General features: G+C 49.2%; 1 protein-coding gene across 8 annotated transcripts in view; it reads right to left on the bottom strand.

The window, feature by feature from the left end:
* The window catches only part of RBMS3 (RNA binding motif single stranded interacting protein 3), a 1,589,121-nt gene extending 1,572,567 nt beyond the window's left edge, over positions 1-16,554 (bottom strand). For all 8 annotated transcript variants that reach the window (XM_070455283.1, XM_070455285.1, XM_070455287.1 and 5 more), the window contains exon 1: positions 15,619-16,554. In XM_070455283.1, coding sequence (XP_070311384.1) covers positions 15,619-15,846 — 228 coding nt within the window. In that variant the 5' untranslated portion in view covers positions 15,847-16,554. The remainder of the gene's footprint in view (positions 1-15,618) is intronic.
* Between the last annotated feature and the right edge of the window lie 851 nt (positions 16,555-17,405).

Here is a 17,405-nt window from a genome sequence, read left to right as displayed (position 1 = left end):
AATCATCAGCAGAAAGCCAGGCTGTCTTTTAGAGAGCGCTATGACCCTCAGCTGAAACATCATTTCTGTTCGACTCTGTTTTACCTACTTGGACTGAACAGACACTTAGTCTGGCCCTGAAGGTGAGCCCTTCCGAGGATTTGCAGTGTCTCTTACACAACTGAAGGGAAAATGAAAAGGGGAAAACGAAACTAAACAACAGAGGCAGCTGTGTGGTTACTACACTGCTGTCTCCACATTCAGTGGCCTTAGAGATGCAAATCTCCACTCCGGGCCACAGTAAAACTGATGCATCAAAATAAGAATTTCTTACATATTTTCAAACATTACAGCAGCTGTGAGATGCTGGGTCCTCAGGCTCGTTTTTCCCCCTGGAAGCTCCTTTCTTTCCCTCTACCCTCCTCACCAGAGGGATCCACACCAGCAAGGTGACATCTGACATGCTGATGCTGATGCAGAGACCACACTGATGCAGAGACCACACCCTGTAGAATTCAAGGCCTGTGCCACAAATGGGGGGGTTTCTTGGAATCCCAAAATTGTCTGAAAACTGAAATAGGAGAAAAAACGGACAGGTGCCTGCCCAGCATTTAGGCTGTGACTCCGAGCTGAGGGCCTTTGTTACAGCAACGCACAGGTAACTCCACACACCTGTGAGTGGTGTGCATGAGAAGGCTCCGTGGTTACAGCGAGGAGGCTCCAGGGACTAAAAACCCAGCCGTAACTTGATTTTCCCTTGCTTGTGCACCTTGCTAGGTTCCCAGGGGTTTGAAGCTGTTAACATCACCGCCACCATGATCCTATCTTTGCACCCTTAGCATCCTGGGGCTGAGATGTGAGCCTCGCAATGCTCAGGCCTCCAGATTGAGCTGGTCTCCCATCCTCAGTGCAAACAGGAGGAAGAAGGTAACAGCTAACAAGCATTTGTCGTTGCCTTGGCTACAACTTCCAACTTTTGGCAAATGTATCAATCCTCCTATACCTCTGTGATTTTAGTACTTGCTTAAATAATACCTAAAAATACCAAAAAGGTGCTGTTATTACTGACAGACCTGTGCCTTTTTCTTTCTGTACTACTGTTCTATTAGCTACACCCCCACACACTGGCCCTTGGACAGAGGGGAACACTCACATCCTCACCCTGTCTCTAGGCTCTGCCACACTCTGACTGTGGAGCCCAGGGGCCTCCCAGCTAACTGCATGTGTAAATAAGAAGAGTTTTAAACCACTTCCAGGGGTCATTCAAGTTGTTATCCTGGCTCACAAGGAGCAGAAGCACCAAGTCCTCTCTGAGGCCGCTTCCCAACTCACTCCCTGCTGATACTGCAGGGATGTGCTAGACAAAGGCGCGGCAGCCCCATACTTGAATCTTTAAGAACAATTCCCCAGTCCTTCCTCAAACCTCAAAAAGACCCCTTTTTCCACTGAAGAATGAAAAAAGAAACAGCAATACAAAAGCAGCTAAAAAGGTAGCCTTCATCTGATTTTTAAAATTCATGTCCTCTTTTCCTTATTTACCCATCCTTAAAACCACTAGTAATCAAAATGCACTTGGAATTTTGCTGAGTGAAGACAGAAGAATAGGACACCGTAAGGGTGTAACTTTGGAACTTAGCCCTCTTGTGAAGTGAAAGTCACTCAGTTATGTCCAACTGTTTGCGACCCCATGGACTATACAGTTCATGGAACTCTCCAGGCCAGAATACTGGAGTGGGTAGCCTTTCCCTTCTCCAGGCGATCTTCCCAACTCAGGGACTGAACCCAGGTCTCCCGCATTGCAGGCAGATTTTTACCAGCTGAGCCACAAGGGAAGCAAAGATTAGCACTCTTAATCCATTACATAATTTGGAGACTATTCCCTGAATGGTTGTTGCAAACCTAGGAGCTCTGTAACGACACTGGATTTCTCTGCCTGTGTATTCTGACAAGTACCATTGCAATAACCCCATGGTGGGAGAACAGTCATCGGTAAATGGCAAAAAGGAAGTGTCAGTGTGGTTCAACTGCCCACTAATAATGGCTCTGAACTTGGGTAATAGAAAAGCATCTCCTGGAGCCACTTTACCTGAGACTGTTTTCTATAATGGCCAGGGACAAATACCAAGATTTACTAGAACACCTGAGTAAAAATTGTAAGCCATGAGTCAAAGGTTTTGAATGAGATCTGGCTCTCGGCAGCCTCTACACACAACAATATAAGTAGTTCAGAGACAATTTGCAAGCAATTCACCAAGAACCTAAAGCAAACCCCAGGAAGTTGTGGGTAAAATCTGCATCCCTGTTGAAAGAGTGCTTTCAGAGCATTTCAGTCAAACAGGCTGGGCCGTAAGAGGTGCAGTCACCCTCTACCACACTGCTGCTCAGGAGATCTTCCTGCAATGACACAAATGTCCTGTCTTCACTGCCCAACACTGTAGCCATTAGACTCAGTGCTTTTGAGCATTTGAAGTGTGCTAAACAGATAAAGAGCTGAATGTTTTATTCCAGCTACATTCGCATGTACAGAGCCACAGGCAGTCTAATGACGGCCATATAGGATATGCAGGTCTAGCAAACAAGGGGAGGGGCTGTGTTGAGGATTATCTGCAGGGGACAGCGGGGAGGCTTCCGGCGGAGAGCTGTCAGCCCAGGGCAAGGACCACACCAGCTCCACCGTGCAGCCACCGCTGAACGCCTGCTCCCAAGGCAAGGCTGACAGCATTCAGAAAGTGCACTACGGGCTGCACCACATTAGGGCTGGGGAAACAGCTATGAAAAAGACAGGCCTCATCTGTCTTCATAGCTTACTTTAAATAGCTAGTGATACAACTGAGAATGTATGATCAACATTTCTAATTATTAGAAATACAAATCAAAACTACAATGAGGTACCACCTCATACCAGTCAGAATGGCTACCATTTAAAGTCTACAAATAATGAAAGCTAGAGAGGGTTGTGGAGAAAAGAGAACCATCCTCCATACTGGCGGGAATGTAGACTGGCATAGCCACTATGCACTGGCACATCCAAAACACTGGATTGGCAAAAAAAATCATTCAGGATTGTCATGTTACAGGAAAACCTGAATGAACTTTTTGGCCAACCCAATACTATGGCGGTTCCTCAAAAAACTAAAACTAGAGTTGCCATATGATCCAGCAATCCCACTTCGGGGCATATATCCTGACAAAACTAAATTTGAAAAGATATATACCCTCCTGTGTTCACAGCACTATTCAAAATAGCCAAGACATGGAAGCAATCTAAATGCCTGACAGATGGATGGATAAAGATGTGGAAAGTATATACAACAGAATAATACTCAGCCATCAAAAAGAATGAAATAACACCATTTGCAGCTACATGAACACAACTAGAGATCATCATCCTAAGTGAAGTAAGTCAGACAGAGAAAGACAAAACCATATCATATCACTTAAATGCGGAATTCAAAATACAACACAAGTGAACCCATCTACAAAACAGACTCACAGACACAGAGAACGGACTTGTGACTGCTGCTGGGGGGTGTGGGGCAGGGAGCAGGACTGGGAGTTTGGGATCAGCAGATGCAAACTATCATATACAAAATGGATACACAACAAGCTCCTACTGGATAGCACAGGGAACTATATCCCTATGCTATGCAGTATACCAACTCTGGTATATCCTGTGATAAACCATAACAAAAATATGAAGGCTATGAAAAAGAAAAAATATATTCATATATGTATAACTGGGGCTTCCCTGGTGGCTCAGATGGTAAAGAACCCACCTGCAATGCAGGAGACTTGGGTTCAATCCCTGGGTGGGGAAGATCCCCTGGCGGAGGGCGTGGCAACCCATTCCAGTATTCTTGCCTGGAGAATCCCACGGACAGAGGAGCCTGGTGGGCTACAGTCCGTGGGGTCACAGAGAGTTGGACACGACTGAGCGAGTAAGCATAGCAGCTATAACTGAGTCACGCTGCTGTACATAATAAATTAACACAACACTATAAACCGACTATACTTCAATAAATTTTTTTTTTTAATTTTCCTAAAGGAATATCCGTACCCTATCAGCAGGAACCTGACCAATGGGATCGACAGGGAAGGTTATAAGGGAGCACTTCCTTGAATGGAACTTTGCAGGATGATAGGAATCGAGTGAAGGGGTGGGGGACAGGCGGCCACAGGGAGTGTCTTGGCCACAGGTCAGTACTGCTGTCATCCAGAGAACAAGCAATCAGAGCGGCCCGGAGACAGGCTGTCTGGGTCAGTCTGTGATGTCAGAACCCAGCCCCAAGGACCCTCGTCACCTGAGATCACCCAGGGCCATCTGAGGCGCCCCCCGAGGAAGACCACATGCTCCCCGGGACCCCAACTCCCAGCACCTATGACTCTAACAGGATACGTTTTTGCTCAATTCTTTAAATAGGGTCCCAGAAAATCATGGGGGGAAATTCCACAAAACCAGAGACACACACATACACACTCACACTCAGACTTGTGTAAGAGTTTACAAAAGGTTTTGCCCCAGTACTATCAAATTTTGAGTTTCTAGTTCAGACAGTTCTTAGCAAAGTAAAACTCTTATCCCCACTTCACAGCTGGGGACCCCGAGGCGCAAAGAAAACGTGAGTGTTTGAGAGCTCAGTTAGAAGGGCGGAGGCAAGGCCCAGGGTCACACCACCCGAGTCCCAGGTCTTCCAAAGCAGGGCAGCCCCTTCCTACCGAGGCCCTTTGAGCAAACACCACGTCTGATGCTTTGTAACACAAACCCTTGCAACCATGCACTGTTTTTAGAAATCATTTGTTGGGGTGATTTTTTTTTCCTGCTGGAGAAGGCAAACCTGGAAAGAGCCTTCGGTCCTCCAGCCAGGAAGACTTCTGGGCTCACTTTCCAAAGCACACTGACTTCCTGGTTGGAGGCCTTGGGGAGCTGCCCTGAAAAGTTCTACAGCCACTTACTCAACAAGGTGATGCTGTTCATCCGATTCAAACCCACAGCCTCACTTTGAACTATCGTTTAAGCCAATGTGGAGAACCTGGAATCCTTCACAGGCCTCCTAACTTCCGAAACGCCACGAGTCCTTTTCATACTCACAGACAGGATTCCCCAAGGCCCTTTCAACAACGCAGCTGCAAGAGCCTGTAAGAGCCCGCACACTCTACAAGGCACGCGCAATCGGGGTGACCGACTGTCCCAGTTTAGCTGGAACCCAGGGTTTCCTGGAATGCAGCAGGTCAGTCTGTTCAGGTTAATTTAATCCTTGCCACACTCAGCTGCGTGGTAAGGGGGCTTCTCCATCATCTTTACTGATAAGAGAATCCAAACTAGAGCCTTCACAGGGTTTGCCCAAGAAACAAAACAAGGGTTTGCAATAAGCTCTGATATTCCAGGGGTTAGCCCTGGCCCCCGGGTGCCCACGGCACTGCAATTGAGCTGACAGAGACAGGCATCCTTGGGTCTTGACAGGTAGAGGACAGCTCAAACTTTCCACATCTCTGGAGAACACTCATTCTTCATAACACACCGTATGAAGTGGATATGACTTTTTTTTTTCTTACCATTTTTTAAAAGTTATTATTTAGTATTTATTTATTTATTTATTTTTAATGGAAGGATAACTGCTTTACAATATTGGCTTCATTTCTGCCATACATGGCAAGCAATGGAGATGCAGATGTGAAAGGCCTTTTTCAGGACTGGGAACCTGGAGCTCTTTGCCCTCATCTCAACGTCCTGGTGTGCATGTCAGTGGTGACTGTCATTCCACCTGAGGGCTGCTTTCATAGCATCCAGAGCAGTGCATACAGACAGGGCGGCAGACTAGCGGAAAATCATGGAGAAAGCCTGGAGCCACACCTGGGGAAGTGGAGCGACCGAGTCAGCAGACTTAAATCTAAGGTCTTCCTCTGCCGCATCCTAGCTGTGCGACCTCAGGGCTAATAACAGTTATTTCACAGGATTGCCATGGTGTCTGGAATGAGATGACCCGATGTGAGCCCACCCTCCTCCATGACTGGCACTGGATAAATGCCCAGTAAATGTTAGCTCACCAACAACCCTCAAGAAACTCAAAAATGTCCCTTGCTTTGTAAGTTCCTCAGGCTTCTACCAGGGTTTTTGAAGCCTAAACTTATGTGAAAATAATAGACTGTATGAATAATAAGAATACAAACACCCTATTTAAAAAAAAAAATAGGCCAAAGATTGGAACAAACTTTTCCCCAAAGAAACCTTCAGATGACAAACCGTCTCAGTAGATGTTCAACATCATTAGTTAACAGGGGAATGCGCACTAAAGCCACAATAAGACATCATTGCATACCTGCTGAAAGGACCAAAATTAAAGATACTGACAAGTGTTGGCAATAATGTGAAGCAACTGGAATTCTCACTCATCCCGACCGTATGGTGGGAACACACGGTCTCAGCACATTTTGAACAGCTGCTCATGAAAAGAGATTGGGAGCTTCCTACAATCACCCTTAATGCATGACTCAGCAATCTCACTCCCATTCACTCAAGAGAAATGAAAATCAATGGCCCATAAAAAAAATTATAGGAGCTTTATTCATAAAGGCCAAAATTCTGTAAAGAATCGAAATATCCACCAACAAGTGAATGAATAAACAATATACATCCATACAACAAAATAAGACCCAGTAAGCAAAAGCAACCACTGACACACATCAAGGTGAGTGATGATCAAATACATTTTGTGAAGCAAAAGAAGCCTGATGAAAACACTAAGCACTATTTGACTTCATGTGAAATTATAGAAAATTTCATAATTTTTTAAGTTTATGGGGTGAAGGAATTATCTGTCGAGAGACACACAGGAGCCCTTTGAGGGCAACAAAAGCCTCCCACATCCTGGTTAGGGTGGTGGCCTCATAGACGTGTGTGTGTGTGCACGCATGCGCACTCAGTGCCTCAGGCACGTCTGACTCTGTGACCCCATGGACTACAGCCTGCCAGACCCCTCTGTCTATGAAACTTTCTAGGCAAGAATACTAGAGTGGGTTACCGTTTCCTGCCCCAAGGGGTCTTCCCAACCCTGGGATCAAACCCAAGTCTCTTGAGTCTCCTGCATGGCAGGTGGGTTCTTTACCACTAGTGCCACCTGGAAAGCCCTGCACAGACGGAACATTTGTCAAAACTCACTGAGCTGTACACTTTAAAAGGGTGAGTTTTACTGTCTATAAATTAAGCCAGGACTTCTCTGCCGCTCCAGTGGTTAAGAATCTGCCTGCCAATGCAGGGGACATGGGTTTGATCCCTGGGCCAGGAAGATCCCACATGCTGTGTGGCAACTACGCTCACACACCACAGCTGCTGAGCCCATGAGCTGCAACCACGGAGGCCCACGTGCTCTAGAGCCAGTGCGCCGCAGCAAGGGGAGCCGGCACACCCCAACCAGAGAGCAGCCTGCCTCACGGCGACTACAGACACCTACACGCAGCAAGGCAGACCCAGAGGACCCAAAAGTAGGTAGACGTTTAAAAAACCAGTTATCACTTTCAGAAAAATCAGACGCCAATAAATCTTTCTTTAGAAAAAAAAAGTGGGCTGTGAAACACAGGGGATCTGACCTGGGCAGGGGGAATGCAAGCCTGGGGGGCGGTGAGACGGGGCCGGGGAAGGACCGGCGGGCCGACCGCTGCCGGTTTGGTTACGGGACGTGCCCTGGGCCTCCAGTTACTGGGGGAGGGAACCGAGAGAGCAGGTTGCTCACTGGCTGGCGTCACTCAGAGTCTCACGCTCTCCTTCCACCCGGCTGCTTGGTCAGCGAGGCCAACACGTGATCTTAGTGATGTGTGGAAAGGCGTCACTTGTGAAAAAGGAGCCGGCAGAGTGGCCGCACCGACCATGCCCTCGGGAACGTTTCTACCTCAGCTCAAGACACCTTTAAAAAAATGCATAAGACGATGTCCTACTCTAAGAAGACGGACCCCCTTCCCACTGATGTCAACTGCACCAAAACTGCACGGTGAGAAAAGGAAAGGTATCTCAGTAAAGGCAGCTCCTCGGCCAGCACAGGCCGCCATCCGCGCATGCCAGCAGTGCCCAGTCCCACGCTCCAGGACAGAGGGCCACAGAGGGCGCGGGCCGTGAGGCCGGGGCGGGACAGGAGGGCAGGGGCCTGGGAGCCACAGCTGGGGGCTGGGGACTGTGCTGGGTGAAACCTCTACCTATTCCTTCCCAAGAAAGGCCACTCCATTCCGAAATAAATCCATTTATTATTGAGAGTGCTTGTGCTTTTGTCTTCTACTCAGGCAATGACGCAATGTCCTCTCCTTAGAGATAGTGAAAGTCGCTCAGTCACATCCAACTTTTTGCGACCCCGTGGACTGTACAGTCCATGGAATTCTCCAGGCCAGAATACTGGAGTGGGTAGCCGTTCCCTTCTCCAGGGGGATCTTCCCAACCCAGGGATCAAACCCAGGCCTCCCACATTGCAAGCAGATTCTTTACCGCCTGAGCCACCAGAGAAGCCCCTGTCAAGCCATAAACGGGCGGTAATTCTGCCTCCTCAACTCCTTCTAATGCATGGATCCATTAAATTCCCCCCTTGGGGAGGGAAACAGGGTCAAGCATGCACTCTCAACTCACTCTTAACCAGAGGGCATCCCAACTTTCCGCGGCCATCACGGGCCTCCACAAGAAACACACCTCTAGCTATGCCTCCGCAGATCCTGTGAAAAGTTTCTGAGCCTTTCTCAGCCCTTCTGCCAGTGGACACCCTTCCTACACTTCCTGCACTCCATCCCCTCTGAGACTCCGCTCTGCGCAGCCTGCCATGGGAGGCTCCTGTCCCCGCCTCTCTGCCGGCCTCAGCTCCTCGGAGCATCAGGGGCTGGGGACAGGTGGGTGCCTCCATGCAGCTATGGGTTTCTCTCTTTAGTTGTGCAATGCCAGCATCTAAGGAAGGGCCTGATGTGCTGAATGGGCACGCCCAGTCAGGGATCTCAGACAGCTATTCACTGGGTACCCACTGTGTGCCAGGCCTGGTGCTGGAACAGTGAGTGTGCCCAGTAGTGAACAGCTTTCCCCCACATCTGCCACAACAGTGAGAAACAGAGAGTCCGGGGTGCCTCCTCCTGCAGGAACGAAGGTCCAGATGTGCGGACAGAGAGACCGGGACACACAGATTCTAAGTCAAAGAAGGAACCTGCTTTAACTTGAGGGCAGACGAAAACATGGTAATATATCCACTCTAGTAGAGATGAGAGTTCCATAGCAGGTCTACATTTTAAAACATCTGGGCTATATCACACTCATCCTCAGATTATCTGCTCAGCAGATGGGAAGTGCATCCTTGATTTCATTTTATTAGTGGGGAAAACTAAGAATTCTGAATTTCAGAAGCAGATGCCATGTCTTAGACTAAAGGGTCTTCAAGTGCCAGCTCTGTGTTTGGGCAAGTCGCTTGTTCTGGGCCTCAAATTTCCACCTGGAAAAACGTGGGAGGCCACTCATTGCAATCCAGTTTCCTAATGTGGGGGTCTCACATGGCAAATCAGAATAAGGGGCAAGTCCTCTGCCCCATCTTCCTGTATGTAAGCAACAGATTGCAACATTTTCTCTGTATTTTCTTTTCAAATTGTTCTTGTTCAGTCGCTAAGTCGAGTCCAACTCTTTGTGACCCCACAGACCGCAGCCCGCCAGGCTTCCTGTCCTTCACTATCTTCCGGAGCTTGCTCAAATTCATGTCCATTGAGTGGGTGATGCCATCCAACCATCTCATCCTGTTGTCCCCTTCTCCTCCTGCCCTCAATCTTTCCCAGCATTAGGGTCTTTTCCAATGAGTCAGTTCTTTGCATCAGTTGGCCAAAGTACTGGAGTTTAGGACATCAATGCAAAAAAACAACTCCAGGTTCTCGGATAGGTTCATTGTCAGTCTCTGTCTGGCCTCTTTTCCTCTTTCCCTATTTTCTCTCTTTTTTCCCCCTTCTCTTCCTGCCCCTTTCCCTCCTCCCAACTCTCTGCCCAAAGAGAAGCCACACTGGTTGTCTTGCCCCTCATGTCCATTCCTCTGGGTCAGGTAACAGTACGTCGATTTTTACCCCATGAACTCTATCCCTTCCAAAGGACACAGTTTGCCGGAACCTCCTATATGGATACCCACTGTCCCCAAGAAGCTGATATCTGACCTGAGGAAGGCCTGTTAGACAACTTTCCATGGATGCTGCTCATCAGAGTGACAGAAAGGAAAAAAAAAGGGGGAATTTACTCTTCTTATGTCTGTGCCCTCAGGAGACCATTCATCATTCTCTATTACTCGGTGCTTCTGAGAGTCCCCGGCTTCAGGATTTCCCCAAAATCAGTTCTATTACTTTTCCTTTGATCCCATGATTATCTTGCAATCTTACCATAAAATAATACCTTTTCGCTCAAATTAACGTCCGTTTCTGTTGCTTGCGATCAAAAGAATCCTAAAAGGTACAACTTTTCATCTCAATTATTTCTTTAAGCCTTAAAATTTGCCACCTACTTCTTCTAAGAAACCACAAATGTAATGTGTAAAGGCCGGGGAACCCACTTTCTCTACTGTTGTCTGGCGTGTACCCCTGGGACCTGGGATAGGAGCCGGGATCAGCCCTCTTGGTCCTCCCTGGCCTTCCTGATGAGAGACGAGCAGTCTACTGACAAGACAGGGTAAGGGGTATTTCTTGCCAAAGTCCTGCCCACCAGGAAAAGACTGGGGAATATCCCAAGATCCACACAGTCAGAAACTGGTGTGACTGTAGAACAGTGTGTCTGTATCATTTCCAGCCCCACAACCCTTTGGGAAACTGAAAACTCTAGATGAACTTGGCCCCAATGCCTTCTCCTCTTCAGCTCCATGGACCACAACAGCAACAATCATCATCACAATTATTACTACTAATAACTGCTGAGCAATCAGTAGCTATGAAGCACTGAATCAAGAACTTTACATGTTTTATCTCACTTAATCCATACAGTAACCATTGGTGTGGGCGCTATTATTACCCTATTTTAAAGATGAAGAGACAGATTTAAAAAGGGTAGGGTTGAGAGCTTCCCTGGTGGTCCAGTGGCTAAGACTACATGTTCCCAATGCCAGAGGTCACAGTCCCATCCCTGGTAAGGGAACTAGATTCTACATGTCACAACTAAGACGCAATGCAGCCAAAATAAAAATAAAAAAATTTTTTTAATGTTTAAAAAGTAGGATCTTCTCTGAGGTTAGTAGCTGGTGAAAGACATGTGGTCTTTGCGATTTCAATCTTCAGCAGAAAGCCCACAAGGATCACAGTGGTACCCTGCCTGATATGGGCAGGTTTCTGCTTCTGTGCTTGAAATCAGAGTTCACCTGGAAGGCACAAGGCAGAAGGGAGAAGGCTTCCACAACTTTTCTTGCCAGGAGCAAACACCCACGGGGTTCAACATCAGAGTGAACTGTCCTGATTTTATCAACTGCCTCTTCTCAACTTGCCACTTGAGACTCTGCTGTCCTCTGTGTACTGACAGACCCTGTCTTACCAGGAGCAGGAGTGCTTTTCAGGACAAAATAGAGAAGCAGACTTTCACTCCCCACAAGTTCACAGCACTCAAGAGCTGTGCCAAAGTTGTAACTCCCACAGGGCCCAGAGCAATGCGGTACAGAGCCCAGGGAACTCAGTCTAGGACTCGAGGAGCTGCTCCTACCTGCCGGCAACAGGGCGAACAGGTAACCTGAGGCCAAATCTAGCTCTTAAATACCCCTTCACAGACACTTTCAACTGTAAAAAAATAAAAGTTTCAAGTCCTGGGAGGATAGAATGAAAAACATCGATATGTTACACATTCATTCAACAAACACTGGATAAGATTAGCTAACAGTATCACACTTGTGTTAATTTCTTTATTGTAATGTACAGGTCATGATTAAGTAGGATATGAACATTAGGGGAAGGTTGGTACAGGTAACTCCCGGTCTTATCTTTGCAACTTTTCTAGAAATCTGAAATTATTTCAAAACAAAAGGCTCTAAAACATGGACTGGATCACAGACTCCCAACAGCACCCTCTGTGAGACTGATGATTTAGGTCAGTGTCACTGATGGGATGCAGGAAGGTGAGCATCCTGGATTACGTCCATCAGTAAAGTATCACCAGGAGCAATAGCATGGGTCTCTCCAGTCCAAATTACAAGAATAACATTTCCTGCAGACCAAGCCTTTAATGAGAGCTGAACACGAAAGAGTTTGGTCAGGATATCTCATCGCAGCACCGTAAATAAACACTTCTATATAGAACATCACAGTAAATGGTTTGTGTGTGTGCGGAAGAGAGAAAGAGAAGTGAGGTGAGAGAAGAAGGACAAGGGAGGATACATGAAGCCACAGCAGACAAGAAAGGATCATTTATACATTCATACCACTCACCTGGGGTCAGTGGAAGAACCCACACGTTTTGTGAAAGCAACTTGGTGACATAGATGGAGGAAGACACCGGGGGATTAGTCCTCAACACAAGGAACTTTTCAAAAAACATTTCCAAACAAAGTTTGGGAAATACCTATCCATGAGTTACTGAGCACAAGCCAAGCATTTCAGAATGGTTTTAAAAGCCACCAAAGGAATGGAATGTGATGGCCTAAGGAAACTCTGCAAGAAAGTTTTGAGAATGGTCCCATCCAGAGTCGAGAACACTTTCAAGGATCTGGAGGTCTCTGACTCAAGGAGAGGGACTGCTTAATCTTCATCTGCAAGACTGGAAGAAAAGAGCTTGCCCAGGTGAGGGAAACTCCTTTCAGACACAAGGAAGAAGTTCTCGAGGTGATGACTTAGGAAACCCTTCACCAGGTGCCCACAGGGGTTGCCACTTTATCTCTGGACGTATCACAGGAGAGGAGACTGCCTCTCCCAGGGCTCAAGGAAGCCTGCCTTCAAGCCCAGGGGCCTGGTTGATTTAGGGTCTTCCCCAATTCGTGGAGTCAGAGCATACACGGCATGAAGCTGCCACAGCACCTCCCTGAAGAGCAGCTGCTAGAGAGGAATCAGGCCTTGTTATTCTAGGCGCAGAAAGCGCCAGTCACGTCATGAAACTCTGCTGCAAAAAAATCCCTTGACTGATCCAGTTTTCTAACCTTCCTTCCTATTTCAGAGACTTTCAGAGGACGCATGACCTGAACCTGCAATTTTGGAGACAAGTGGGTCTGGCATGAAGCTCTGATTTCTTTTCCAAGAAGACAACTGGGGTAAACTTAGGAGAAAATAAAAGCATGACCCCAAACCAGAATCTGGAAATAAATGCCCTGCACTTTGGGGGTGGGGGAGATTTAAAATAAATAATAGAGTATTCAAAATTCATTTCTTATTACACTCATGAACAAGAAGCAAAAATGACCATCCAATACATTGTATTTATACATTACTGTGTTTCAATCCTACTGTGATTGTCTCCCCAGTTTCACCCCAAGCAGCTACCACATTTCACTTTATCCTAGTTTGTCTTCCATTTATATCTTAGCAGAATAATTTGATCAGACACCCAAAAATGCTTCCCACTAATGAAACCAGGATTTGCTAAGAAAAATCAATGTATAACTTGCCTTAGTAGACATCAAAGACAGAAAGAGTTAGTATTAAAGTCTGAGACACAGCCACCATCCTCAGATTTTAGAAGGACTGGTAGGAGAATAGCAGATAATAGCAAAGGGTTAACTCAGCTGATTTCTGGGTAAAGAGAAGGATGGCAACATGATTTTTTAAGGCAAACACCTGGAGGCAAAAAAAAAAAAAAAAAGGAGTATTTGTTTCCACCACAAGAAATTGCAGACATACAAAAAGTCAGTCACATCAGTGGAATACTCAAATTTCTGCACATGCTAATTAGGGAAATGTAATCAACCCACTTTCCATCCTCTCTTCACCTATTCTAGCATACATCATGCATGGAGTTCCTCACTCCCCACAACCCGCAGAACATCATACAGCTTGCGTGGTGCATCAGAGGGAAACAAATAAGCACGATTTTTTGCTGATGGCAGGAATTTCTCATGCTCAGGGCATATGAACCAGCAACGTGGAAATGGCAACACAGGCTGTATATTTTAATGATCACCCACACCTATTTTGCAAAAGAGACTTACAGTTCAATTAGATAACATGCTGCTCAGTTATGGTTATTTCATGAAACTGAGCACAGTCATTTCATGTGGTAAATATGCAGTCGTGACAGAATTAGATATTCATCAAATCAAATGTGACTGAAAAGCTGAGGACGTTAGAATACTAAAATTCCTCATAGTTCAGCAATGTAACTCCTATACGCATCACCCTGGCCCGGTCTAGAGTGTGTTCAAATGCCAGTTCTTTGGTAGAATGTCATGTTAAGTTACGATATTGATTTGGTAGAAAAACCACAATCTCAAACCTTAGCTCAGTAATCCAAATGCAAAACAAAATTTTGAAGATGTGCGAATACAATCCTGTTAAGGTGAGCCAGTCTCCAAGTACAAAGAGGCATCATCCAATGTGATCCCAACATATTTTGGATGTTGTTTGGTCCACTCACACCTTAGGAAAGGTGGAACCGAAGCCCAGGCAATCTCCAAAGAGGAACACATCATGACTTGAGTTCCTTTCTCACCAGGAACAGGGGCTGTGTTCTTGAACACTTCCTCAAGTGAACCACAGTTAGAAAGTATTTCCACTGACGCCTCTTTGGTTCCAAAAGTCTAATTTGTTGAACCAACTTTTCCCCAACATTTGCAGCCACTTTCAAAATGTATTAAGAAACACATGTACAGACTTTGCCAAGACACGACTGGCCGACATCAGCATTCACAAAACTCAACTCCAAGTGTGCATGGAGAAAGAACACTCTGCTCAGGGACCGAGTTGGAACTACACTCTAAGAACGTTACCCCAAGGCATTATTTTCTATGCCACCTTCTCTCCTTTACAATTTTCTCAACAGGAAGAAACATCAGCACCAGAGAAGAGCATTTGAGCCATTTCTTCCTGGAACCCAATCACCTGAGGAGCTCCTCTCTCCAGTCAGTAGCCTCTATCCCCGGGTCTACAATGACACAGCAGGGCTCAAAAGGTGTCCAGGGCTCACCTGCTGCCAGGCCCCTGGTCCCTGCCCTTCCCAGGCACGAGGATGCCAGGGGAAGAGCAAAGCAGGACCTCCAGCTTGGAGCTGGGTGAGGCAGAGCTCTCCCTTCTGCAGAAGAGCCAAACTTTGCTCCCACCGTTGTCATCTTTAGGTTGATATCACCTCCCTACAAGGAGTCTCGGAAGCACTTGGCAGCTCCAGAAAACACGCTTTGCGTTGACCTAGATCATTCGCACAAGCCTTGGCTACACGGTGTGGGCGAGCACCGGTCCTCAACCCTGCTCTCCCGGGATGCTGCGCCCTGCCTGGCATCACATCGCCTGGACCAGAAGACTTTTCTCTGCACAAACACTTACTACAGAAACCAGGACGGACTTTGCACACGCCTTCCAGGTCAGAAAGTGACTCCCCCAGCGATCCCACAGCGTCGCACGCCTTCCCCACATCTGCAACCCCCACTGCCACCTGGACGAGAGAGGGGGTGGGGGAGTGGAGGGGTTAAAGTGACAGCTACTACCAGAGCTTCTTTCTTGGTTTTGTTCACAAGGTGTCACAGCGCCAACGCGGGGACCTACCTTGCTCTCGCCCTTGTCGCCGCTGGGTCTCGCCTCGGGATCGTCGCTGTCCTCTGCGCCGGCACTCTCGCCGGGCGGTTCATCCGGAGCCGGATGCTGCGGAGGCAGCGGCGGGGGCTGGGGTTGGGGCTGGGGCGGCTGTGACGGCGCCTGGCAGGCTCCTCCAGCCCCCTGGGAGCGGGGGATGGGCTCCGGGCGAGGAGAAACTCCCTCCACATCCATCTCCATCTTCCCATTCACTGGAGGGCAAGACAAAAGCGGAGCGCAGACTTGGCAGCGGCGCCCGGCGGCGGCTTAGCTGCCCGCGGCACGCATGGCTCGCCGAGGAGGGGCCGCCTCTTGCGCGCCCTCCCTCCCGCCAGCCTTCGCCCGCGCGCCCCGCAGCTCGGCTCGCTGCTGGGCTCGGCACCGGCGGCGCCGGCCCGTGGAGCGCGAGCAGCGGGGGCTGCGCGTCCTCGGAGTGGTGGCCTTCGGGCGCCCCCGGCAGTCCCGCTAAGCCGAGCGCATCCCGGCGGCGGCGACGCCTCCCAGCCGCACGCCCAGCCCGAGGCCGCCCGGGGATTCGGTCCCAGCCCGGCCTCCAGATCCTCGGCGCTTTCCAGCCTCTCCGGGGTCCCCTCGGCGTCTCCCCTCCCCTCCGCCTCGGAACAAAGTTACTGGAAGAACAATCTCGTCTCCGGGACCTGCAGGCGAAACTGACAGGAGAGGGGCCGGTCAGGTGTAAGTGAAACCCACCACCCCTGCCCGCGGACCAGGTTCCGACCCCTCACCCCGCCCTCTCCGGGCGAGGCAGGCAGAGCTTGGAGACCGGTGCCGGGCGACGGCGGAGCCCTGGGAGGAGGGTAGCCGGCGGGGGGCTGGCGGCCGGGGCCCGCACCCCAACCCCGGGTGACCCCCGCCGCCACAGCGGCCTGGGCCCCTCCCTCGCTCCCTCCCGAAGCCGCGCGTGCCCCAGGGTCACCGCTCCCGCGCGCACAGAGCATCCCCGCGCTCCCGTGGCCCCAAGCCGCCCTCAGCGTCGAGGGCGAGGACCAGAAGGCGGTGGCAGAGGCCAGGCGGCAGTCCACCTACCCTCGCCTCCACCGGGTCGCGGGCGGCACCCGCAAGGGGTGAGGTCCCGCGCCCGGGTCGAGGACGCGAGTCTGGCGGCTAGCCTGAGTTCCACGTAAAGGTCTGCAGCGGAGGGGCGGGCGGTGGGGGCGTAGTGGGGGCGGGGGGTGTGCGGAGAGAGAGGCGAGGGGTCGCGGCCGGACACTGGCCGCCAGGTGCCCCCGTGGGCGCCAGCTTCCACCCTTCCCCAGGCAGGGCTCCGCCGAGGGGCGGGGACCTCGGGCCGGGCGGTGAGCTGCCTCTGTAAACCTAGAGAGACAGATGGAGAGGACAAGGATATTCTTGGGAATTCTTAGAGCCGGGCTCACCCCGACAGTCAGCTGATTAGGATGACTTCCACACTGAACACTCCTTGGTCCTGGGGAGCAGTTTACAACTCCACAGGAACTGCCAAGGCCAAGGCGACTCTGCATGCCCCGAAGGGACCTTCCAGCAGCTGTGGAGAGATAGAGGATTATTAAGAAGCTGTTTAATATTAAATAGAGCCCATTGTTCTGGGCTTTGAGTTCCACAATGCCCCCACATGGATCAGCAGATAAATGAACTCTCCGCGCATTTCTAAGTAGAGCTTCGCTTCCCCCCCAACCCCCCACCCCGTATATGATGTATCACAGACCATGCCTGCCTTCTGAAACTAGAAAGTTGAGTTGTCTTGTGACTGCTTTGCCTTAAAGACA

The sequence above is a fragment of the Odocoileus virginianus genome, chromosome 26 (genome assembly GCF_023699985.2).
Source record: "Odocoileus virginianus isolate 20LAN1187 ecotype Illinois chromosome 26, Ovbor_1.2, whole genome shotgun sequence".
In the NCBI taxonomy this organism is placed as follows: domain Eukaryota; kingdom Metazoa; phylum Chordata; class Mammalia; order Artiodactyla; family Cervidae; genus Odocoileus; species Odocoileus virginianus.
This window is presented reverse-complemented; position numbering and strand designations above follow the sequence as displayed.